General features: G+C 34.1%; 3 protein-coding genes and 1 long non-coding RNA gene across 8 annotated transcripts in view; 3 read left to right on the top strand and 1 right to left on the bottom strand.

Moving 5' to 3' along the window:
• LOC119636706 (peptide transporter family 1) overlaps positions 1 to 10989 on the top strand; it is a 13432-nt gene extending 2443 nt beyond the window's left edge. Inside the window, exons 2-7 of the mRNA XM_038032269.1 lie at positions 6873 to 6925; positions 8275 to 8353; positions 8412 to 8915; positions 8983 to 9065; positions 9145 to 9561; positions 9850 to 10989. Of these exons, the coding sequence (XP_037888197.1) occupies positions 6873 to 6925; positions 8275 to 8353; positions 8412 to 8915; positions 8983 to 9065; positions 9145 to 9561; positions 9850 to 10842 (2129 nt within the window). The 3' untranslated portion in view covers positions 10843 to 10989. The remainder of the gene's footprint in view (positions 1 to 6872; positions 6926 to 8274; positions 8354 to 8411; positions 8916 to 8982; positions 9066 to 9144; positions 9562 to 9849) is intronic.
• A 104-nt stretch (positions 10990 to 11093) lies between these two features.
• LOC119644658 lies at positions 11094 to 12715 on the top strand. Its single transcript, XR_005248549.1, has 2 exons — positions 11094 to 12365; positions 12420 to 12715. It is a non-coding gene; the product is annotated as an uncharacterized LOC119644658 (long non-coding RNA).
• Positions 12399 to 26800, bottom strand: part of LOC119644656 (ATP-binding cassette sub-family A member 13) — a 46464-nt gene continuing 32062 nt past the window's right edge. For all 5 annotated transcript variants that reach the window (XM_038044315.1, XM_038044316.1, XM_038044317.1 and 2 more), the window contains 16 exons: positions 26439 to 26578; positions 25382 to 26376; positions 25201 to 25321; positions 23982 to 24172; positions 23576 to 23910; positions 23318 to 23501; positions 22947 to 23245; positions 22707 to 22879; positions 19989 to 20959; positions 19749 to 19929; positions 18534 to 18646; positions 17704 to 18415; positions 17531 to 17638; positions 14696 to 15091; positions 14514 to 14627; positions 12399 to 13472 (listed from right to left, as the gene is read on the bottom strand). In XM_038044315.1, coding sequence (XP_037900243.1) covers positions 13182 to 13472; positions 14514 to 14627; positions 14696 to 15091; positions 17531 to 17638; positions 17704 to 18415; positions 18534 to 18646; positions 19749 to 19929; positions 19989 to 20959; positions 22707 to 22879; positions 22947 to 23245; positions 23318 to 23501; positions 23576 to 23910; positions 23982 to 24172; positions 25201 to 25321; positions 25382 to 26376; positions 26439 to 26578 — 5324 coding nt within the window. In that variant the 3' untranslated portion in view covers positions 12399 to 13181. The remainder of the gene's footprint in view (positions 13473 to 14513; positions 14628 to 14695; positions 15092 to 17530; positions 17639 to 17703; positions 18416 to 18533; positions 18647 to 19748; positions 19930 to 19988; positions 20960 to 22706; positions 22880 to 22946; positions 23246 to 23317; positions 23502 to 23575; positions 23911 to 23981; positions 24173 to 25200; positions 25322 to 25381; positions 26377 to 26438; positions 26579 to 26800) is intronic.
• On the top strand, positions 15208 to 17498 carry LOC119644657. Its single transcript, XM_038044319.1, has 2 exons — positions 15208 to 16055; positions 16885 to 17498. The coding sequence occupies exons 1-2, from the start codon at positions 15436 to 15438 to the stop codon at positions 17378 to 17380; spliced, it is 1116 nt and encodes a 371-aa protein (XP_037900247.1). The 5' UTR covers positions 15208 to 15435; the 3' UTR covers positions 17381 to 17498.

Raw genomic sequence — 26800 nt, forward strand, 5'->3', positions numbered from 1 at the left:
TAAAACAATTAGATTAAAAGATTAGATGTCGTTCTAGATTTCCAAGTGATGTTAATGCTCGACTAACAGAGCGTATATTAAGAAAAAAATTAGGTCAGAATTCTGAAAACAAGAGTGATGACATTAAATAAGGATGTCAGCGAATGGATGGCGTGTCGAGTACTAAGAAAGATAAAAAAACTTTTAAACTCGTATGGAATTCTTTAAGCAACGTAAAACTGGATATATAATATTAAAAAAAAAAAAAAACCGTTGAAATCATACAATTCCGGTACTTATGACAGTAGAGAAAAAAAATTGTAAAACATTAATTCTCTTTGTTCTCGAAGCGATCAGCTTTTAATCTTTGGTCTTGGACTTGGGAATGTTTCAAATAAACCATCTCCTCGAATGCAATACATTTTTTTTTTAGCGCAATTAATAGGTCAAAGAATAGTGCAATTATAGAATGGGATCACCATCATCATCAGTATCATTATTTATTTACGTTTGGTTACCGGTGTTGATAAAACATCACTTAAAAAAAAAAAAAATGTTCGCGCATTTTTTTATTAAGTTATTACTTAAGTTCTTTTAGAGATTGATGAGATTTAAAAAACTAGTGTGATTGTGTGCCGGGTTGATCTTTAGATTTCAACAAATGTCGCTTTATTTTTTTTTTCCTTCTTTATTTTGCATGAATTGCAGACATAGATGCTTAAAGGTTTCAACAAACAAAAATAATTCATTTTTTTGTGGAAGTGAACGAACGGACAAGCAAATAAAGACGTTGACGCAACATCAAAATCTAGACAGATATTGGGAAAGATAATTGCTGATAGAAGACATATTATAAATTGTCTAAAGGATATACATTTGGCCTAACATTTTCAACATAGGACGATTAATTAGAGGATAACAGTCGATAGTACGCGACAAGGATATTTATAGCTAGGAGAAGCATTACCACATCTTGTGTAGTATTCTTTCTATGAACAAATAAATTACGCACATGATGTTGTTGTAGTTTCGTTTTTAAGATTATCTATAGCGAAATATTGAATAATGTGTAATGCAATAAATTATTATATGTTATAAAAGTATTTGCGTTAAAATAAAATATCTATAAATTCAATTTATCATCAGTTCGTACGGCGAGGCAATAAATTTTAACCTCAATATCAACTAAAATATATAAAAATTTTTACTTAACAATTGATAGATAAGTTGAAAGAAAAAATTTATTTATTGTGCAATTTATATAACAATAATCGGATTAACCGACTACAAATAAGGCGGGCGACTGATTGCCTGACTGTCTGATTTTCTGACTAATTGTCGAGGTAAATAACGAGAACAAATTATTTTTATCTACATGCTGGTAAATACCAGCTTTATACGAAAGCGTGCTTCAAAACTCTATGGGCATACGTCACGGCAATCTTTATGAATTCTCACGATTAGCTCGAATTTACGATAAGAATACATATAAAAGGTACTACTGCATGTACTCGGTAATGATAAAATAAAATAAAATGAACTTGTTTTATTAAGTTCATTCGTAAAACTGTCATGTTGCAGACTTAGTTAATATTATCAGTATAATGGCTAACGAAGACATATCAATGTTCATACATTTTGATAGATTCGTTTTAATTAATTTGTGTAACAAATTGAACCACAAATACCAGACTTAATGGAGTATGTAGAAAACAATGCAAATACCAAAGATAAGGTGTTGTATCGTACAAAATTGATATAAAGTTTATTTACTTCTTTTTTTCTTTTTTCTTTTGGATTCTTTGCTAATATTTACTTTCGTTTTCGTTCAAGATTAGTATAATTTGACGCACATTGAGTTTCTCGAGTTGATTTAGCCTCATCATTCTGTTCACTTGTTTGTCCGTCCGTCCATTCATCCGTTCGTCCGTTATTCTGTACGTTGGCCCGGGCAAAACAAATACAAATATATATGTATATATGTATATGTATGTGTATAGAAGAAGCTCTTGTTCGATATTGGCAACTCATTAAAATATTTCATATACACCTAATAAAGGCATTTTATATAATATGCTGCGAATAACTGGAAATTTGTATCATATATTGATGTCAAGTTAAGCATCAGCGCTTATCAAGTCTATCTAATAATGAAATATAGAAATGATCTAATGAGGCGTCTGATTTGCTTACTTCCTTGCGTTTTCGTAACGGCTTGCCGTCATCGCGAAGCTTACTCTCATCACGTGTATATGGAAATAAGAGTCGTCTTGCCGCCATTCTTTGATGACGCGTTTATTTCGTTATCACTTTCATGCTAAACGCATCAAACTCATGCTAAACGCATCTTAGATTATCGAATAAGAAACGATATCTTATAAAACCTATTTTTATCCACAAATATTAATTTTAAAATGGATTTGAAGAGAAAAAATAATGTATTCGATCTGTTTTTAAATGTATATCATCTTCATATATATGTTTTATATATATATATATATATATATACATCACCTTATATCATAAAGTGCATTTATCTGCTCTTTCTGTCGCGAATCAAGAGATTTTTCTGACCTCATCTTGGAAAATGGCGAAATGGCGACCATCGTAGAAGAAATTAGTAAAAAAGAATATTTATTTTCAATATGAGAGACAATCATCAGGATAAGTTATTTATTTAATAGCAATTTGTCTCAGATTTTCTTCACAATAATCCATTCAAAGAAAACTATTAACATCTTTCTTCTTCTTTCTTTATCTTATCATTCCACTATTATGCATAACGTTATGTTCATTTTATAATCTAGCTCCGCTATGGTTTCGACTGTCGCGTAGAATATTTGCGCTTTTCTTGCTCTCACATAAAATCGCTTACAGAACAAAATGACTAATAGTACCTCGATACCTAATAACAAATCACTGCTTATCATCGGTGTGTCGGTATGTAAGCATCGGCGACCAAAAAGCTATGAATAGAGTATCGTCTCGTAAAAATTGTTAAGAAAATGTGCACAACGCACAACATAATATATGCAACATCATTTACTCTGAAGTTATATAGGGTTATCTATCCCCATTGCTCTCTTGCACAAAATCTCGGACTTTCAAAAGTCGAAGCAAATGGATATGATAGAACCTAGCCTTTCAACTATACCGAAGTGTTATTTTAAGTCAATCACAAGTGACGCCGTTCTGCTGAAAAAAAAGTAAATGCTTTCCACATCCGTTGAATTAATTCCAGATTAAATAATGCAATGAGTAATTTTCGGTAATCCGTTACGCAGAAAATTATCATTTATTGGGTTTTTAGAATCCTAGATGCGACAGGTGTCCTTTGCTTAGTAGTTGCACTAGCAACTGGAAATTATTCTCATCACTCAGAGAAATTTTATTTGATGATCTTACTCTGCTGCCTTTTTGAGCATCCAATCAGAACAAACACAGGGAATATATCTACAAACCCTTCGTTGTATGTTATGAATTTGAAACTAAATATTCTGCGAAATATATTTTACAGAAAACAATGAGAAAAAGTTAGATATATTCATTTTCTGCGGGGTGTGTCCAAAGTGGGCTCCGAAGTGATTGTAGCCTTTTAGCGGTGTATTCATTTTATCAAAACGTTTGCAAGGCCCAGAAGGAAGCTTCAGAAATCCCACAAAGTATGTACATATTCTTGATCAGCACCGAATTCTGAACTGTCCGTCTGTCCGTCTGTCCGTCTATCCGTTCGTATAATATCTGTTGTAACCCTTCCTTGGGCAAAAATGGATATATTATATTGAATAAAAATGTAAAAGTACAGCACATACATACATACATATAAAATTCCACTTTTATTCGGGAAATAAAAAAAATCAGCCGCATCCATCCAATATTTCTAATATGAAATATTAGTTCCTTTCCTTTTTTTTTTAAGATGACGGTAACGGATATGAAAGATTCGATCACTCTCGAATATAATTTTCTCGCTTGTCATTCATTTATTTAATTATTCATTGTATTATGAAAAAACAAAGGTTAAATGTAAAAATTTTTAATTATATTTTATTAATTAAATAAATTTCGCAGAACAATGGATGACTTGTAAGGAATCATGATATAGTCATCTTTTCAATTACCTTTATGGTAAGATCAATATATGCGTATCAACTGTTCCGTTGGAAAGTTTTGTTTATCGCTGTAGTGATATACATAAATTTTGGGCAGATCATGTTCGAGAGTTATGATGGCCAGACGTGAGAAAATACTCTGTTAGGAATATTATCTTGTAAAATATATTTATTTTTTTTATATGGAATTATCAAGTATTGGCGAGTTTTGAGTAAATATAAGAATCCATCACTTACGGCAATAAGTTTGTGAGGGCTATTGCATGCAAAGAATGGCATTTCAACTGCAATAGACTCAAAACTTGCGAAAATACAGCTGCACTGATAAGATATTATGAATTACTCATGATGCGTACCGCTGTGTATAGCAGAATACCAAAGGACTTCCTGTCTGTTTTTCTAGTTAAAGTTCTGACTATAGATAAAATTGAATTAAAAACCTAACATTTATTACATACATGTACACTTGATTCATTGAAGAAGATTCATTGATCGATATGTTAAGCCCATACTTAAGAAAATGCTGAGTAATTCTTTTTTCAATTGCACATCAGCGTTGAGACTTTAAGCTTGTGTTTATGCTGCACATTATGTTTATGCATAATTTCGTTGACATTAATATTATATAAATAAAATTAATTACGTATTAATAAAAATAAGTTCTTCTAAACAAAAATATGTTTAATAATATGCTAATATAGGGTGTCTCGAAAGTTACGCAAGATTTAAATTTGTTGGCATTTATACAAGTTGATAGCTGTCAGTTTAGGGTCAGTAAAAATGAAGTATTACGCTAGAGAGCAACGCGTTTTCATTGTTGAACAACTTTACAAAAATAATGAAAGTTTGGCGACCACATCTCGCAAATTTCGTGTAAACTATGGTCACCTTGATGACTTTGTTAGTCGTAGTAGATTGTCGAAAAACAAATGCATCCACAATGTGGCACTGTTTGGTGCGGATTTTGGGCTGAAGCCGTCATTGGACCGTACTTACTTCTTCGAAAATTAGGCTGGTCAAGCAACGACTGTTACTGGTGATATTGATGTGAGTGACAACTTTTTTCTTCTTTTTTTTATATCATCAGCCACTCTAAAGATGTGTCCTATACGCGCGGGCACAATGGTGATCAAAGCGGCTTATAGGCATAGTGGAATGCAGAAAGGGAGTAATGTTTGTGAACGTTCGCCTTGAAAAGGGAGACATTAAGTATGGCAGAAAATATCATTGCTGATAGGTTATTCCAAAGGCGGGCAGCATGGTTTAAGGAGTCAGGGTAGTGGATGCGAACGCTAAAAAAGACGTGTAGTCCTCTTGAAGCATTTAATTCGTGGTCATCTCTTTGATATCTGTAGAACACTTGCTCTGAATGTATCTCTACATAAGCGCAACGCAGCCCACATTGCGCCAAAGCTCGAGGGTATCGAGTGTTTTGTATACACTTTCGCTTATCATGAGCATCTGAGCATTTTGCTGCAGGCGCCGACACACGAGTTTCATATTCTAATTTTAGCCGGATATAAGCGACGTAAATAGTACGGGTAACGGCTGCAGTAAAATATTTATTGCACCGCTTTGGCTGCGTCTACTTACACTTCGAACACATATTCCGTCCAGCGAACATCGTTTTATATTCTTACGCCCAGTACATTATTCTTCTACATTGAGACCACCGATAGAGAAATGTTGTACACCACTCCGTCTGTGCTTTAGATAGTTTTGGGTTTTCGTGGTATTAAAGCTCCATCCCATTTAGTTATTTTCGTGAGATCCCGAATTAACACGTCGTTCATCATGCAGCGTTTGCTCTGTATCTCGTTGCTGCATGGTCTTCAACGAGGCTATCGCCCGTAAACGAATAGATAGGGTTCTCCATTATGCGCAGGGATTCGTACATCCAGCGAAATAATTCAATTAGTACCAACTTGCGTCCAGAAACTTCCAATGTTTTTACCAAATTTGAAATCGATATCTTCCTCTTTCCAACCAGAAGAATAATAATAACGCACAGACGCACAGATGGACAGACATGGCTAAATCAACACAGAATTTCAGGCTGATCAAGAATGTATATACTTTCATTTCAGGTGTTACATACATTATCGAAAAAACACAAAATGAGTATACACCCATCCTACAGTGGTAGGTATAAAAATAAGATCTTAGATAATGACTTGTTGAAGGCACATAATTCGTTAATGTTATCCTAAATAGTTTTTTTTTTGTTTTTTTTATCAAAAAAATTCAAGAAAATAAAATTTTTTCGATCGCTGCACAAGCATTCGTCATGCGACTTTCACTTGTACGGCCTGATAAATATCGAAGATTCTTTTTAAAGCTTATAGTATATGTTGTACGTGTATTTTGCTTTTTCGCTATAAATATTTTCTTATCGCTGTCGGATTATAATGTTTGCTTACAATCATATTTTACTTGCAAATATTTAAGCTTTCAACTGTTTTTATCGAATATCATTCGAATTCAATAAAGTCATGTAATCAACGAAAAGAAGTGATTAAGCATTTTTAGAGCAATGTTAGCTTAATAACTAAAACCGCAATAAATTGTGTTGTCCTCACTTTGCAACCGTCAAAATTCAATTGACGGTATATTGACTTGATGCGATGGATTTATTTGTAATAAGATAATTATTGCGCTGTTCTATGCTTTTTACAGCGAAATTTATTGATTAATATATCACCGAACAATATAAATACTTTTTCAAATGTTATTTAGTACGCAAACGATATAATAATTGATTAATTTTTATTGTAATTGTAGAGAAAAAAAATGAAGACACTGCAGCTGCACCCGAAATCGAAGGACAAGTTACGGTTTGTAAAATATTTGTATGCAACGTGTACGCCGAGAATTTTTACTACTTTGCGTGTATTTAATCATCGCTTAATATATTTGTACACAACATCCTTCCTTCTGTGATAGTCATTTTTCATAAAGTAGATATTCATAACTATTCTTCTAACATATTACGCACATAGATAGTTATATAATAGCGCTACATTAATCAATTAATCATATAGAGAGCGTACATTTCATTCCTTGGTAAAACAAAATTGAACTTTAAAACAACTAAGAATATTGTAATGGGACAACACCGATCATTAGATACCATACATTATTACGTTATCTACTAGTATGACGTCGTCTCAATACTAATTTTCTTCAACTTATTATCATTATTAGCAAACTATTTTCGTCATAACAGATTAAAAATTAGAATTTGTTGCCATACAAAGGCTTACATTTCGTTAATAACTTTATACAAACCGTTCTTAGACATAAATGCCCGGAAAATAAACTCAACATAGTCCAAATTTGCTTTAGTTAATTTCGATGTATACGAAAATATCATCATCAAGTAGGTGTAGAATAGTAGGCCGTCTTTTCATAGAAAGACATGCTTTTCATGGCGTCAAATACAAAAAATAGATCTACTTGATCCAAACTTGGTATAGTTGATTTTTATATCAAATCACTATTGCGGACCAATTCTTCTTGTTAATTATAATAACTTTTCTTAGGAATATTTATTAAGGAACAGGGGGATCAAAACAGCGAACGACTCATTCGTTCCATTTTTTTCATGCCAGTTTAGTGTACCGAAATATTGCTATACAGCAATTTTTGTCAAGAAATTTTGAATAATACAATTTTCTTCATATAACAACTTTTTCATAGAACGGCTGTGTAAGAGGTGGGTCCGATTTACTTCATTTTCAGTACGACTCATCCCTGGGGTAAAACACGTTGGTTTATCAAATTTTCTCAAACTATTTCATGAATGAACGCCTAGACGAATAGATAAGATTTGCGATTACCAAGGCGATGGTTACACGTCGTGTACTTCGTCATAACTATAAGTGAGCGCCCCGTCAGTAAGCGTAGGTGGAACACTGGCCGGACTTTATTCCGGTCTCTTTCTATCTCTCTCCCTTTCTTTATTCTTATTCTTCTTTCTGCCCGTCTCTCGATTACATGAATAAAGGACACTCCGTGTGTGATTGGTCCGAAAAACTGATGCTTTCGTAAATGTCATTTAATGCGATATCTTTCATATACGAATAACATGTTGAAATTAGGTCAAAAGAAGTAAGACTTCCCGACGAACACTCAGCAAAGCGTATTTATAAAAGTTACGTTAAGTTTCACTTTAATATTCTAGAAAATTCCTTATCCAAAATCTGTTTTCTTGATTATCGTGACCGAATTCTGTGAGCGTTTCACTTTCTATGGCATGAGAAGTAAGTCCTACGGATTTATGTGTTATCTATTAATAATAACGGTTTCTTCAATTTTCAGCTGTTTTGGTGCTTTATTTGAGTCGTCAATTGGATTATTCGGACGATGCGGCTACAATCATCTTTCATATCTTTACAATGTTTTTGTATTTCTTATGCATATTTGGCGCTGTACTTTCCGACAGTTGGCTTGGGAAATTTAAAACAATTTTATACCTTTCGATACTGTATGTTTTTGGGACAGTGACGCTTACGTTGGGTGCAATACCGCCACTAAATTTACCCTCAAGAGCTTTTACAATGATTGCATTGGCTTTAATAGCTTTAGGGTCCGGTGGTATAAAGCCGTGCGTGTCAGCCTTTGGTGGAGATCAATTTAAATTGCCCGAACAGGTTAAACAGATCAGTACATTTTTCTCGATGTTTTATTTTTCCATCAATTTGGGATCACTGATATCAACAACCACTACTCCAATTCTTCGTGCAGACGTTCATTGCTTCAAAGAACAAGAGTGCTATCCATTGGCGTTTGGCTTGCCAGCCGTATTAATGGTGACTGCAATAGGTAAACGAACAGTAATAGAATACGCAATGCACAAGCTTCATTATATTGAAATTTCATAAATTTGTAGTAATTTTCGTGTTGGGCTATCCCCTATACAAAATTAAACCGCCTGCCGGCAATATGCTTGTTCTAGTTAGCAAAACTATTGGTGTAAGTTTCTTAATGAACATAACATATCATCATCATCATAATTTCATAATCATGTCTTTAAATAATTGCTTTTACTTAGAATGCCATATCGACAAGGTGTCGGGAAAAGAAGACTAATCCACGCGAACACTGGCTAGACTATGCCGATGCGAAATATGATAAACAATTAATTGAAGACGTCAAAGTGTTAATGCGAGTATTGTTCTTGTACATACCATTGCCAGTTTTTTGGGCTTTATTCGATCAACAAGGCTCCCGTTGGACTTTTCAAGCTACACGTATGGATGGCGATATGGGTTCTTGGGACATCAAGCCAGATCAAATGCAGATGTTAAATCCTTTCTTAATCTTAGTTTTAATACCTTTATATGATGTGGCATTTTATCCGGCCTTGAGTTTGATTGGTATACGTCGACCATTGCAAAAATTAACTTTGGGTGGCATTTTGGCCGGTGTTGCATTTATAATATCCGGTGTCGTAGAACTACAGTTAGAGGTAAATAAAACATTAAAATTATGTAAACAATTTCTCGTTCAACTAAACGATTACAAATGAACCTTTAAAAATTATATTAAATTGGCATTGGAATTCAAGAAAAAAAATAAAAAAAAAAAAACCTAAACAACTAACTAACTATCATCATCCAGTATCCATTCCATTAACTATACAACATATGAAGCACTAAAAATAATAGATATTTTAAATCTACTTTTATCTTTCTCTTTCTTTTTTCTTACTCCATCCTTTTCATTATCTAAATCATTCTCATAAATATTTTTCTAGAAAACCTATCCCATATTACCTGAAGCTAATTATGCACAATTGCGTATATTTAATGGTGAAAATTGTACCTATACTATCACTACTAATGCACCTGATTCGAAGCTACTAAATATTCTTCCTCTTGGCTATTATGAAAACAAATATGTACCCATCAGTAATTCCGGATTCAACTTTGAATATACCATTAATCCCATAGATGGTGATCATTGTCCTCCATTCGGAAATGGCTCCTTCAAGATGCAAGATGCGACGGCACACAGTTTATTTATGAGTTCGAAACACTTAGAGGATAAATTAATTTGGTATGAGGATCATGTGGCGAAGCCAACACGAGACAGTCCTCTAGTTAGATGTTTAAGTAATGTTGAAGAAGGTAAAACAATAAAATGGATTAACAAAAAGGATAATAGTTTAGTATATGACGAAATGGCCTATGATCTTAATATAACTGAAATAGAAGTCGGTAACTTTGATATATTGATAAATGATAAGAAAGCCCACGAAGTTTCTTTACGTATGGGCGGAGTGTACACAGTGATAATCAATGAGCATGCCGACGAAGCATATTCAAGCAATTTGATTGAAATCACTGAACCTAATTCGGTGCACATTTTATGGCTAGTACCACAAATCGTTGTCATGACTTTAGGTGAAGTCATGTTTTCCGTTACCGGCATTGAATTTTCCTACGCTCAAGCTCCCGTTAATATGAAATCAGTATTGCAGGCCTGTTGGCTTTTAACCGTTGCTATTGGCAATGTTATTGTAGTAATTGTAGCTGAACTCGCTCTATTTGATTCCCAAGCCAGCGAGTTCTTCTTATTTGCCGGTCTCATGTTCGTGGACATGTTGTTATTTATGATCGTAGCTTATTATTATAAGCCTAACAATCCCTTGGCTATCGCTCACTCAAATGAAAGTGAAGAAGAAATTTCAAAAAAATCAAAATCTGATGACGATTTCGATAATAAATTGGACACTGAACAAAAATAAATAAAAATACATTTGTATGATATTTGTGATTCCATTTTAGCGGCACTAGCAAAAATCATTCGAAAGAGAATCCCATATATGGTACAGATCACTTACATAATTTCATTATTTTATATAAATCAAACCCAAAGTTATTATGAATGAATAAAAAATGTCGATATAGGTAAAGCAGTAAAAATAAAAATAAACATTTTTCTATTTATTAAAAATAAGCCATTTATTTTAAAATCAAATTAATTTAATGATTTGATGTTAAATATTAAATATCTACTTTATATATATTTATATTTATATTTACAAATTTGTTAAAAATTATATCAAATCGAGCAAATGATAACATGGACATACAAACATTAATGCAGAGAGCTTGATTCCTTCGAAAAGTGATATCAAATAAGGTCACTTGAAAAAAAAAAAAAAAAAAAATTAAAATTAATTAAATATTTCCAAGTTATGTTTCTTTTACTCTATATTTGCTGAAAGTGAAAGTTAACCATTATTAAAACTACGAATGACTTGCGCAGTTAAAAAAACCAGAAAAGCTTTAATAATTTAGAAGTTAAATACTTCAGTGAAGTTCTTATTAGCCATACGGGTATGAATGAATAGATCGTCGACATTTTCAGCCTGAATTAATAAATGAATTCAGCATATCTTCAAATTGAATTCCAGAACGTTATCCCTTACAAGCCACCGACAATTGGTGAAGACAAACTGACATGTTGGCCATCTTGATTTTTTTGATCTTAAATTGTTAACAACAGTCGGAGAAGCGGGCAGATAGAAACGACTAAGGCTACCATCTGTAACACACTTCAATAGTCATAGGCATAGAAAGTTCGCTAAGAGAGCTGGTGGTGCCAACAATTTTATTAAAACATTTTTCGATTCAATTTTTTTTTTTTTGCCTTCTGAAAATTTCTAGAAAACATATGCGCTCCAACCTCAAACTGGTTTCATTCAATTGCCTTTTATAAGTGGTGAACCCGATTGCGATTATACCATAAAAACGAATATCTCCGAACTTTCTAATATGCATATGCAAGACGTTGATTACTAAAAGAATAAATTTGTCAAATCCGCCTATGGCACTCTAAGCCATCGTGTTCGTATTACAACCGAAACGAACGATAATTTCCTATTCACACTATTTTTTCTTTTAACTTATTTTTTTTAGTATTTTTTTTTTTTTTTTTTTTGTTTTGGTTTTAAGGTTGTCGCGAAATACCACCTAAAGATTATGAGTTCAAGGAAGCTAAAGCTTATACTAGACTTTTACAACCACAAATTGCCGATCAGATGTTGTACATGCATGAGGATCAAGTACAGAAACGGTCTAAGCGAAACTTGCAAACGACGAATATTAAGGCAAAATTAGTGATCGAAAGTTCGTTGAGTTACATGCTGGTAAATATGAAATATTGATCAATAAAAGCGGAGTGCATAGAGAAAAATTAAAATTCAAGCACCGAAAAGCCTCAAGTCTGCTTTGATAGCTTGGTGGTCACTAACCATAGCATTTGGTAATATTATTGTTGTTGTAGTAGAGTAAGTAAATGGATCTATTTGACTTTCAGTGACATGAGTTTTTCTGATGTGGCGCTCGCTATTCGCCTCGGTGGCCAGTCGTTACAAACCAAATGTTCCAGAAAATTAGGCAACAATTAAGGTATAGGATTGATAACGTTACACGAGTGATGATATTAATGAAATTTAGTTCCAAGTATTTCGTTAAAATAACACTTTGTTTGGTTATTAATTTATTTAATTAATTATGATTCATTTGATTAAATTATGCAAATCATACAGAGTAGTATATATTATTTTATTCCCATACACATTAGAGCAAATTCCCATAGAGAAAAAATAAACGGAAAAATTCTTTCTTAATACTTAACAATTTAATTAAAGCTATAGTTCTGAGCTCAGCTCATTTCCTTTAACATAACTTTTTTAAAAATTACCTTATTACACAAACTCCCCAAAAACAAAAAAGAAATTTACACAACATAAGGAAGACTTAACTAATAGATAGAATAATTAAATTTAAATTTGTAATAGTTTTTAAAGTCTGTAACAATATATTTTAGCTTTGATAGAGTTTCATGACAAAATCACAGCCTATTCTTTTCGTTTAAGAATCATCACGCTTTGCTTTGCAAGAGATTGCACGTAATTGAACTGTTACAAGACTTTCTCAATCAGCAAACTATGCGGTGTGACATGAGCACCGATTTGCCTATGACTCACGCGTAAGTAATTTAACATATAATTATTCTGTTCTTAAACTCGTATCATTCTCTTCTTACTATTTTTGGCCTAATATTATATTGATATTCTTACGTTACGGTTTCGGTTTCTATATAACCATTGTGTATATAACCAGTGGACGGCGTGCCGTCAAAGGCTGCCGATTTTATCGCATAGCACGGGTCGTCATTGCTTTTACTCAATATTCTTTCGAAAATTGCATCCAGCTTACATTTGTTAACCGCATACCGCAAAGAATCGGAAAATTCTTCTCTCAACGCACTCAGCTCGTTAAAAAGCTCATCTAATCTGAGATGTGCATTAGATTTGCACGAAATTTCAGGTACTATTGGCCCATCATCAGTTACATCAACACTATGCTGCAAAAAACATTAAATCAAAAATATATATTACATATCTACATAAAATCTCTAGCACTATCGGCTGTCATTAATTATCACGATCATATATAGTGGACACGTTCGGATGGCCCCTACTTAATGAAAATAGACGAAAATAGTATGTTAAGAAGAACGCGGCATTCCAAATTGACTACTGTGCATATCTGCAAGAAGACGAGCACATTACAACCCCATTAGTCTTGTTGATAAACTCCTAAGAGGAGACATTAAGGCTTGGTGTCATTTAAGGGCAGTTGAGTTGCCAATGCAAAAATAATCGTTGATGATGTCACTGCTCGATGCTGATGCTTGTCCAAATATCTTATATAAATATGTTCAACTATTGTAAGCAAATTAAATTTTTGACAAAGCAATTTCCATGTTCAGAACAGGTGCGCTACTTGTCGCTCGCTAAAAACATCTTGAGAAACGCAGAATTTTCAAAACATACAGTAACACGCACAAGAAACTTTGATCGAAACGGCTTTAAGAAGAAAGTCCACCCATCCAATGGTTTATTTGTTCAAAATTTAAAAATACATACACACTGTACCCATCCATAAGCAATTGCAAAGTTCCAGAATATAAATCATAACTTACAAGCCGTAGCGTATATGGTTTGACAAATTTGAAGAAAATGTTTGTCAGAGCCGCCTGTATAGACTAGACCTAGAATTTATCGAAATTTAGGACTACCTGTATACCCACTAATACTATGCCTGTTGGGCATATACTTTGTATATTCTAACATTCGGTTCATAATGTGCGGATATAAGTATGAAATTCTTAACATTGTAAAGCATACAGTACTAGTTTCAAAGGACAATTTCAATATATCGCTGACTAATGTCTGTCGATGTATCTACTCTAGTCTAAAATGATGAATTGATGCGCCCACACTCAACAAATCGTAGTATACGAATCGTGTCATATATTCCTTTAAAAGAGTAAATAAGTATCCATTATTCTCATCTCATATGCCTCAAATCCCTACCTAATCAATTAAAAAGTTAATCTTACCTCCTTAACTTTCGCTTCTTCAACGCCTGCGTTTTCTCTAACTCTTATCGTAAACCTAAGAGAGTGTACATAACATTGAATATCTTCGGCATTAGGGAATTTATTGCGTACTTTCTGAAATCAAAAACAAAAAATGTACGACATTAACTCTAAGAAGCTAGTTAAAGGTTTTTGTAACATACCTTCTCCAAATTTAAAATTTCATTTGTTCCCCCATATAATGTTACATTATAGTAGCCGCCATATGTAATCTTCAAATGATCTAAACTTCCGCATGTTAACATGCGGCCTTTCTTTAAAACAGCTATACGATGGCAAATTTTATCGATTTCCGATATCGAATGCGATGTTAAAACAATAGCTCGATTTTCGTTTAACAAATCGTCAATGCTACGATAGACTATTGCTCTGGTCATTGGGTCCATGTCACTGGTTGGCTCATCCATTAACACAACAGAAGTGCGGCCACAGCAAGTCGTACCTACTGTCAACTTGCGTCGATTACCACCACTTAAATTTTTGACGAACACATCACGATAAGATTCCAATTGAAAAGACCCAAGTATGCTAGTGACCAGCTGTTCAAACCAGTTTTTCGTTTGTTTGTTTTGTTTTTTTTTTTTTTTTTTTTTTGAAGCATACACCAAAGATATAAATAAAAAATATAAATATATTGTCATAAAAAATTTTTTAAATATTTTCTTATTTTCTAATTTATTTTAAATTCCTTGATTTAAAAAAAAAAAAAATTTTCTATCTGCTCATATCGCTGCGCGTAACACAAATGCAAATTCACCGCGTGACCGTCAATCTGAACATACAGAATAGGTAACTATAGCAGCTTTTGTTGTTGTTCATTTTGTAAGCCGAAACATTTCAAAACACAAGGAATAGAAGAGAAAAACAAAAATATTGCAAAGACATGGCGAACAATTGCAAAGATTGTGATCGTTTACAGCCTAAATGTTTGGGCACAGGACCGACTAGACCGATTTACAATCAGCCAACCATGTATGATCATTTCAACAATTTTCAAAAATTCAAACAAATTCGCGAAGAGGAAGAATTCATTGAGAAACGCAAAGAGGACTTACTCAAGTTCAATTCAACTTTTACAAATTTCAGCTTAAATCGCGTTATTAATAGAGACGAATTCGAACAGCTCAGCACTCAGGATATAGCTCGATTTCGTCGTCAATTGAGCATGGGAAACTGGGATCATTTGCTATCTGAACAAATGCCTGATGCAATCGGCAGTGGTAAAATTACTCGCAATCAACCAACGCCAAACAGATGTCATCATCAACTGTGGGCTTTAACGCGTACCCCTGTCCAATGTCCTATTACTGCTTGTAATCGTACTATAGGTATTACGTTCGTGTTATCGCATTATTTGAGAGATCATAGTGACGACTTTGGCGTACAATGTCAAGAAATATTATCTGGTAAACGTACGATTTTAATCTTCAAACCGGGAAATTTGGAATTTCGTGAAAATATGTGTTTGGGTGTTTTAGCTTACGGCGGTAGTGGTGACGAAAGGTAAGAAAAAAACAAAAATGGATAATCCTTAAATTTTAAATTTTAAAGTCGTACTTTGTATTGGAATATAAAAGTAGGAACGCTCGAGTAACTCTTATCGTATTGAAAGCGAACACTTTATGACGGTCTAGCTCTTTGTGCTAACCACAGGGAATCTCTAAGTTGGTGCAAATTTTAAGTCCGAATATAAAACGCAGGAAACCAGCGCTTTTAGTTAATTATGGGCGAACCCGTTAGATGTTTAGGCCAAGAGTTGGATGATAACGAAAAACTTTGTTTTAAAATTTGGTTTATTTTTGAGATCACTTCGAGTTCGTATTCGGTTTTTTGTGTTTCTACAACCTTCTAATTTCTTGTACTCGCAATGAGTAGATATATGTTAGGGATTGCATATATTTATAACGCGTAGATGATTTTGTGCAGTACACATATTCTTGATTAATATTGGCAGTACTAGCGGTTCGCCCACTAAAATTTTAAAACTAGATATCGACTCGTTCATGTTATCATCCCATACAACATGATGCGGATACTGTGTCTTTTCGTTTTGTGAGATATGTTATCCGTTGAATATTTTATTCTTACGTATGATAGATTATCTTAGAAGGTAAGGTGTAGTTGTAGAACAGGGCGTTATAATAAGGACACTTGATAGCATTTGTTGAAAACAAAGAACCAGCAAGCGGTTGATGTAAAATAATTGAATTTCAACCCGAAGGCAATTTCTTTCTTTCCGTGAAAAGTGCTGCTTACTCAACATTACTGGTTTGAGTGAAGTGCTTGTGGTCTACACTGTAAAAATTTATAAAAATCTTATTCATTGTTTTAGATGCGATTGTCCCGCTGAGCGCGGTCTTTGCATGCATAATTCTTTTTTGCCAAAACCTCAGGAAAATTATGATGCCCATCTTGCTATATTAATAATGGGGTGTCGTACCTCATGGATGGCCACCTTGTGTAACAAAGAACTCGAAGAGGAACTCATAAATCGTAAAAATGTTTTTCAAGAAATGATCGTCATCTGGTTGGCGAGCGTTCAAACGACGAAAGCAATATACTGTACTGTAACTGTATATGATAAGTTAATGACGTCGGCTAGAAGTTCTATAATGCGAGTCCGAAATTTAAGCGATTCGCAAAATCCCAGTGTATTTTGGTCGACTGATGCCAATTGTATAAGGCTGGGTCGAGGTGAAATTGAAATACTATCGAGAGGTCATACTGAAGACATACGCATGGAAATTATGATAAATGAATATGAACCTAAACAACTGAAGGAGCAACCTCAAGAACAGGAATCACAATCGTCCCAACCGCAACGATAAACCTCCATACCACCACAACAAGAATAAGCTGCCGTATATACCGTAAAATATTGTAAAAAAATTAAAGAATTTATCTTTGTATTAAAATTTGAACGTTTTGAAATGTATGACTTTCAATATTTTCTATATACATGTAAATGGTGTACGTACCTGAGATATATTAGTAATGCGTCTTAAACGACCATAAAATTCAATACATTCACGTACAGTTAATAATGAATCTAGAGTGTTGGTTTGTGGACAATAAGATATTTCGGGCTATGTGAGAACAGAAAATTTATCAAATGACTTTGAAAGCTTTTTAAGAAACGCAAAGCTCTTACATGGTAATACTCTACGTGGCCCACATTTGGTTGCAGTTGGCCTGAGAGTATTTTGAATATGGTAGATTTTCCAGCACCATTTTTACCAAGCAACCCGAAACACTCACCAGCCTTTACCGAAAATGTTATATTCGATATCGCGTTTTGTCCTTTACCATACGATTTGCACAGATTTTCCGCTTTCAAAGCGGAAATTTGTTCATTTTGATCATTGCGTTTAAGGGAATTTTGTATCGAAACAATTTTCAATTCTTCGAAATGGCGCCGCTCCTTGCCATCTACCCAGTCGAAATGTTCGCAAAGTTTTCCATGCCAGCGATAAAACAGACCGCTTTCCAATAGAACATTTAGTATTAAGAAAAATATGCCCAACACCGTCAGAGATATCAAGTGAGGACCTAAAAGGTCACCACCTATCGGATTTTTATAGGAGTCGATATCGTAACGCTGGAACATTAATGAAACAAAAAAGTTTTTGCAAATTTCCTGCAAACCATCGCCTAGCGCATGTTGGGGAAAGATAAGGAAAGCGCGATTCAGGAAATAACGCCAACTATCCCAAATAGGAGAATCGCCGACCACGCCCAGAACGATGACAATAGTCATGGTGAAAAGCGGTATCGAAACATTCATGACAAAGATGGTGACAATTGCAACACTCGAATCCATGAAACATTTCTCAAAGACATGAACTGCCGGTATGCAGGCAAATCTATTCAAATCGATATGATTAAGAGAAAAGTAAAGCGTAAAAATTTGAAAAGAGAATGTATGGCCGGAACATTAGCCAGAAAATATGTAATCGCCTGGCTTATATAAAATTTACTCACCCAAAGAATACAGCTAGGACTATAACTGCCCACAACTGTTGGCGATCGGTAAAAACGGGCATGCCGAAGAGCAGCATAATAATAGAGCAAATAATAATGGCCAGTAAAATAATCTGTTAAAAAACCGTTTTAAAAGAACGAACATATTAATCCCCTGGCATGCAGAATATTTGATTGGTGTGGTTTTGTTTTTGCATACAGTGTCTTATAACAATAGCCTGTAATAACTTGTGATGTCGTGAACAACGTTTTCCCCGTCTTCTGAGATTTCAGCGAATAAGTAATAGATTGTTCGCCGCGCCAAGTGCAAAAGATCAAGATGTCAGTATAGGAAGTTCTCTGTCTGAACCTTAATAAAGTCAGCGATTATTTTTGATTGCAAATTTTTGCATGCTGACACGTCGGACAGGAACATTTTTAGCGAACACGAGGCATTTATAGCAAATTTGAATTTTCGACAACATCTTACTTATGTTATACCCGTCTACACTTCTATACTTTACACCCCTCATCGTACGAAGTGTATGTAACACACAGACGGGGCAAACCGAATTAATCGACGCTCTTACCCGGCTGTAATAGTTCTACTTATTACGGGCTGTGTTTCTACAAACCAAACGTGAGTTTTACAAGTTTCATGTAATAAATTCCCGAATATATGAAACATTAACACCCAGAAGTAAGTTTCGGAGGCCCCGCAAAGCATACATATTCTTGATCAGTATCAAATTCTGAATCCATTTAAACATTTCCGTCTATCGATCTGTCCAATTGTGTAGTGCCTGTGGTAAAGATTCCCCCGTTCGCAAAAATGATGATATGGCCTACAAAACGTGTAGAAGAATTTAGAAGGGATCTAAAATTTTTAATTTTATTTACTTATGCGCTTATGCGCAACCAAAGCTTTCGTTTCGAAAATAGAAAAGAACTGTCTCGCCCACTCCATACTAAATATAGAGCGTGGTAATTTAATTTTTTTTCACTTTTTCTGTCCGTTTTTGGGTAACGAAGATGCGTACAAAAGATTCGGCCAGGATCAAATATAATTTTCTTACTTGTTCTGATTTACCGTTGACAAATATCTTTCTATTTAACGGTCTCAATTTACCCGATTCCAGACATCATATGTACGCATTATAAAAAAAAAAAAAAACGGTTACTCACTATGTCATACTACGGAATAGCGAAAAAAGAATAGAAGGAAAAGGAAATTACCAAAAAGTCCCATACGAAAGCTACACTCCAATAGGTGATAGCGTCGACACCGCACAATTTTTGTTGCAATTTTTCACCGTTAACTCTTTCATTGACCAAATAGACAGACGCTACCGCTACGACTAAAGAGAAAGCCACTAGCAAAATGAAAGCCATAAATGCATCTCCGGCATTTCTTAAGCTACAAAAGAAAATTCAATTTAATAAATAAGTTAAAGGAAAAAAAGTTTCGTTAATTACATGGAAGTGGTGCTCAATTCTGCTGCATTCAATTTCCAGGGTTCATTGTAAGTTGTTATCCTATAATTGCTATCGTTTACTGATACTTGCAATAATTGACTATTCAAATCGTTTAACCAAGCTACCACTGCATGATATCCTTTGTTATTGTACCAAACCATTGCTTTTGATTCATTAAAACTATAACCGCCATACCGTTTTTCTCGATATTCTGGTAGTGTACGCAAGATCCAATAGAATGCGTCTTTAGTGTTGGAAAATTCTTGGCAAGGCATATCCGTTTCACATTCCTCCTTAAAGCTAGCATAAGCGAGTTGTGTGAAATCATTTGGAATTTCCATACTTAACATTTGAGTACTTTTTGGATAAAGATCTCGGGTTAACTTCAACGACTTATCGTAATCATCTTCCAAGCGTTGTGTAATAAACCACATGGCGCAGATTTCAAAAACAGCCGGTAATATTAGTACACTTAAGATCATGCGATAATTACGACTAAAATGTATTAAACGTTTCCAGAAAAGTTCACGCATTGCTTCGACCCGTGTCAATGGCGCGTCACGTACTAATTCGGTATCGAATTCTTTTTTCAATTGAACCGTTTTCATGCGATCTCCATCAGTATAACCGTTTTGATTCACCATACCGTTCGAATTTTTATCCAAATTTTTAAAAAGTTGCTCCAAGTTTTCAGTTTCAACACCTAATCCTTGTATTTTACCTTTAATTTGTAGGCCATACAAATATTTTAAAAACTCGGCGGATTTATGCAATTGCTGATCATAAGGTACCCGTAACCTCAGATCAGTTTCATGCTGCTTATCTAATCGACGGCAATCATTTAACACTTTATCGGCATTAGAGAGAATATCTTCATACGTATGATTATCACAGCATTCGAGAGATATTTCGTAATAGGAGCTGCAGTGATTTTTTAGCGTTTCCGGATTGTGCTTAGCTATAACCTTGCCCTGCCAAAGAGAAAATACCATTTTAATATATAAGAAGATAGCGAAAGACAAAACCAACAACAGCGAAAAAAACGATTCAAGATATTCACAAGCAATCTTTGGTGTGCGGATAAGAGAGTATTTCGAATTGCGCATAAATTTTATAAACCAAATCTGCTTAGGATAACTGGAATGATATTAATTTTAATAAGTGGAAAGGAATCACTTGCTTGCGTTTTGATATCCACGAGAAGGGAATACGCATAAAAGAATCCTTAAAACATATTTCTGTTTGATCAGCGTAATTACCGAAATCGATATAACTGCCTCGAGCGTATTTCCAAGTTCACTGTTTTCTGCATTTACATCTTTTCGGTTTGTGTGAAAATTAATATTTTGGTCCCCACCTACAATTACCACAAAAATGATGCTTTCCCATCTTTACATCGATCACCGAATGAGGAGGGTTATATTCATTTTGTGAAAACGTATGCGACGCCCACAAGGAAGCATCAGACACACTACACACATACGTACACACACATACACATGCACGCACGCATGCAATATGTATATATATATATATATATATTAATATATATTCTTGATCAGTATCAAATTTTGGATCGATATAACCATGTCCGTCATTCCGTCTGTCCGTCGCTGTAATGTCCATTGTAAACATTGTCCTGAAACTATAGACTTCAGATTCGTAAAAACAGTGAAAGTTCTTGCACGCACTTTGATATTGAAAACGGGCAAAATCGGTCGAAGGGCATGCTTACAGTATTAGATAAAGTGAAAACACCTCTGGTTTTTTGTTCATTGCGCATAAGCTATGACAGGTAAATGTACAAAAATCTGACCATATTCTATAGAAGATGCTGTAGTACCTGTACAAAAATGGAAAAAATTGACTACGCCTACCCAATATACGTTAATATATTAGAACGAAAATTCTTTTCCGTACCTTTACAAAGCGCTTCAAAACCCTCATAAAGTATATACATTATTGGCTAATTCATCTGTCCATCTGTCCATCTGCGCAACCATGTAGTATGTGTTGTGAATATTCTTCCGTTCGCAAAAATTAGCATATCGTCTACAAACTTGCAAAAGAATTTGAAAAGGACCCAAGCTTTTAACAAAACACGCTTACAACACGCCCATATAGTATAACATATACACCACATAAAGCTGCACTTTTATTCTAGAAATAGGAAAAAAATCACCTACGCCCCCCCGAATATTATACAGCATGTAAACTTAGTCCTTTTCCTTTCTTTTAAGATCACTGCGACGGATATAAGAGATTAGATTCGGTCATAATCGAATATAATTTTCTTACTTGTTTTTTTTAATTTTTAGAGCCTGAAAAAACTTTCAATTCATAATTTTAAGTATGATATCAAATTTTTTTCATAATAAAATATGCTAACCTCCCACACTAACACGAAAACTATGTAAAATGTATGAGATATTAGACAAACTTACTCGTCTTTTTAATCTGAACTTGTCCATATGTCGTTAATAGGAATTAATAGATTTAGAATGAATTGCTTTATAACTTATTCTAGGATGAACGGAGAGCTACTACGAAAAGAAAATACTATTCAAATTAATTAAGAACAGTGAACATTTTAAAAATGTAAACTTAACACATCGCCTATAAGATTTCAAGACGTCGTTTATGGAAATTGTACGTTTACAATGTTTTCCTGGGTAATAGTTTCTTAGAAAAATTATTTAGGAAAAAATTATTTCTTACATTTTTCATTATTATTATATTATCACTCAAATGTTCGGCTTCGTCCAGAAAATGGGTAGCAAATATAACGGCTCTACCTTGACGTAAACGTTCGATTAAATCCCAAATATCTTTACGAGCTTTAGCATCAACACCGTTACAGGGCTCATCTAATATCACCACATTTGGTGAACCTAAATGCAAATCGGAATTAGAAAAGTGTATACATATTAAGTATCATATCTTCTTGTACATATTTACCTAAGAATGCTATAGCCACGCATAATCGTCGCTGAAAACCGCCTGAGAGTTGACAGGCTTGGTAGTTTTCATATTGGCCGAAATGTAAGCTTTTCAAAGTTTTTTCAACTTCTCCTGCGTATCGATCTTGCAATTTAATTTTGGCATACATTTCTAAATGTTCGCGGCTGGTTAAATTCGGTATTAAGATGTTATCTTGAGAGCAAACGCCCACCTTATCGTAATCATCGTTTTTTGACATAGTTTGCGATAAAATTACACGCCCAGTATTCTGTACAATCTGACCGGTTAACATTTTACTTTAAAAAATACAAATACCGTTAACTAATTAATAAGTAAATGTTGTGTACAAGTGAAAATGTTCCACTTACATTATCGTACTCTTACCGGCACCATTACGACCCAATAAACATGTTACTTGATTTCTGGGAAACGATAAAGATATATTGCTCACGGCTATTTTATTATCTTGATATATTTTCGAAACGTTTGTTAAGGTCGCACCCACCGCCGGATCCAAGTCTTCACGCTGAACCTCCACAAATCGACATTCGTCTATGTGTGTATGAATAAGAGTTTTAAATATCAAAGTATAATAAAATAGATATTAATTGGATTGGAGCAATTACCGTCTTTAAATCTCTGATATAAATAAGCGATGCCAATATATATGAACATATCCAAAACTATCATAAATAATGCATATCCGTAATCGCCATGAAGACCTTCTTGAAAAGCGGTCGCAAAACTTAAGCCCACCTCTTGTATCTCTAAACGCATAATATGATCGAAGCCGTGTGCAAATGCCGTTGTGAACGATAGGTTTATAAGAAAATTTTGCAAAGAACTCAGCTTCGCGTCGAACATTAATACAATAATGTAAGGACAAAAAGTCATAAAAAATAATACAGCGGTAGCTACCGCACCGATTGTAGCGGAATTGAAAAAAGTTGAACACATGAAACTGAAATTGAAAAATGGACAATTAATTCAATTTTCATGCTTTTTGTTTTTTTTCTTTTTTTGTATTCTTACCAAAAAGCTATTAAAGAGGCGGCTGATATACATAAATAAACCATAACAAATATCCATGAAGTATACATTAATATGGAACCGGAATATAATATAATTGTAACGCCCAAGAATATAAGGAACAATTCGGCAAATGTAATAATACACCAAGAAATCAATTCCGACCACGGTTTCAGACCCATTGAACGCATAATCTAGAAATAGAAAAGAAAAAATATCGATCAAATCCATGGCTCAAATTCTCTTACCCGCTTAAAATATTTCTTTCTGCACCTTGGCAATTCTTCAACATTTTTAACTTATTTGAAGAAGGCTGACTGTAGGCATGTCCTTTAAAAAGCTTAGGGCATTTCGCTTCTGCGAACAGGAGAATGTTTACAACCGAAGCAACACAATCGGGCAAACGGACAGATCGACAAATGAACGAACGGACATGCTTAAATGTATTCCGAATTAGAAATTGGACAATAGTTTATATACTTTATGGAGACTTTGAAGCTTGTTGCTGCGCATTATAAAGGTATTGAAAAAATAAACAAATTTTACTACATTATAATATTGGGCAGACGTGGCCAAAATTTTTCCATTTTTGTACAGATGCTACAGCATCGACCATAGAATATGCGATCAGATTTTTGTACATCTATGCGCTATAGTTTATGAGCAATCAGCAAAACCAACAATTTTTTATTCCTTTTGTAGAACAGAGTAGTACTATAGGCGTGTTCTTCGACCAGTTCGATCCATTTTCAATTCAGGAAATTTTCATAGTTGAATTTCTGCCAAATTTCAAGTCGATAGCTTCATTTTTGCTGCTGGGAGGGACAATGTTTACAAAAATTTTTTTTTTATTACACAGACGAACTGATAGACAATCGGACATTCTCCCGTCCGCAAAAATGAAGATAGCGCCTATAAGGTCACGCTTTGGACGCCCACAAATCCATGTAACAAGAACTGTAGACACGGCAGCCATAAATTCTGAAGATTTATTTTCTCAAAATAGAAAAAAACAGCCGCACCCGCTCGTTATTAGACAGTATGAAAAGTTAGTTTTCCTTCTTTTTAGGCTCGCGGTGATGGGTCACACCCAACTGTAATTTCTTTACTTGTTCTCATAAAAATTCATTTTTCAAAGAATATTTAGAATGTTTAGAAAAAATATTTGTGAAAAACAATAAAAAAAATTTGCAATAAGTAAATTCAGTCAAGATGCACTTACCATCGAATTTTTCGATTCTCTCATCCAAATAATATGTCTAACGCAGGCAGCAACTTGAGCAACTAAACCTAAAAAGAAACCAGCCTGAACGGCTTGGGCCAAATAGACGCCAGTCTTAAAACTGAAAGCAAATTATTTTCAATTAAAATACATACTTTTCTTGAATCTCGCAAATACTTACTCATCTACGGTATGGGCAGGATAGGGAAATTGTTTAGTGAAAAATTTCAAATCATCGACTTCAAAATGTATACTTTCGTCCTTAGCATTTCCGGAGCCGAAAAGGAAATCAAGAAGATTTTGTCGTTTACGACGCGATTTATTAGTGCTCGTAAAGGTAGTAAATTCAATTTCTTGACCATCTCTTGATTCCCTAATATTAGTGGTCTCGGTATCATTTGCATTGATTTGAATACCGTTAACGAGACTCGATATTAAAGTTGACGGTGTAGTTGTGTATACACTTGAATTGCCTTGTTCGGTTACATCAGTAAACCAGTCATCGTCATCGTCATGGTCGTTGCCTTCTTCTTCTTCAGCGTCAAGTTGAATTGAAAACGAACTCACTGTCGTAGTAGATGGTTTCGGTCGCTCCGTTACCAAACCTAATTCACTTAGTTCCTTCTTTTTGTGCTTAATTATACCCATATCTATAGAATGCTTAATTTGAGTGAAACCACGATGATATTTCATATCGAAATTCATATCGCCTGCAGGTCCCGGGAACCAAAAACGATTTTTATTTTCAATGGTAGGCTGACTATGTGCAACATCCATGTGTAATTTATAGGCAATATTTTCCCCCGTTGTTTGATTGAAATATATTGCAGCGTAAAACATACGTGCCTTATTTAAATCGAAAGCGTTACGTTTTAATTCCACATCGTTTTCTATGCCCACAAAACGATCTACCGACAAACATTCTAATATGTTCTTAACAGTGGTAACAACGTCATATATAAATGCATCGGTACGTAAGCTAGAAAAAGCATTTTTAAGTTGATCAATATCGAAATCATCACCGATAATAGAGCGTACAATGGGGGACGAGGCCAAATTCAAAAGAGATTCAAAACCTTTCTGAAAATTAACATCCGTTCGCAATTTAGTTAGAATTTGCTCAAATGTTACTGAAAGCATTTTCAAACGATCCAATTCGACAAAAGTGCTATTCGCCTGAAAAAAATGAAAAGCTCATTACTTTTACTTTTTCCATTTTAAAATTTACATTTACTTACGAATTTTATTATCGATTCAGTGTCCCCGGATAAGGGACCGTACAAAATTTTGCCATGAATTATTGGCTTAACAGTTTCCCACGTAATTTTACCATAGTTACTGCTGGTCACATCCAAATATAAACGCTTACAATAATCGGCTATAATGAAAAAATATATTTTTGAACAAAAAAAAAAAAAAAAAAAATGAAAAACGATTTTTTTCACTTTCCAAAACATCTTAGATTCCCTTAAGAATCGTAATCGAAACACTTTTTAAATCGCATTTGTAGATAAAACAAGCTTCGAAGCTTTGGTTGGTTTTTTTTTGTTTCAATCTCTCAGAGCATGTACCGGTGACCACAAAAAAATGAGGAAGGACA

This window comes from Glossina fuscipes, unplaced genomic scaffold (genome assembly GCF_014805625.2).
Source record: "Glossina fuscipes isolate IAEA_lab_2018 unplaced genomic scaffold, Yale_Gfus_2 0, whole genome shotgun sequence".
NCBI lineage: Eukaryota > Metazoa > Arthropoda > Insecta > Diptera > Glossinidae > Glossina > Glossina fuscipes.

Coding starts and splice junctions, on each gene's coding strand:
- LOC119644657 (XM_038044319.1), top strand. CDS start 15,436: ATGGCGAACAATTGCAAAGATTGTGATCGTTTACAGCCTAAATGTTTG. Junction 16,056..16,884: donor GGCGGTAGTGGTGACGAAAG/GTAAGAAAAAAA, acceptor TCATTGTTTTAG/ATGCGATTGTCCCGCTGAGC.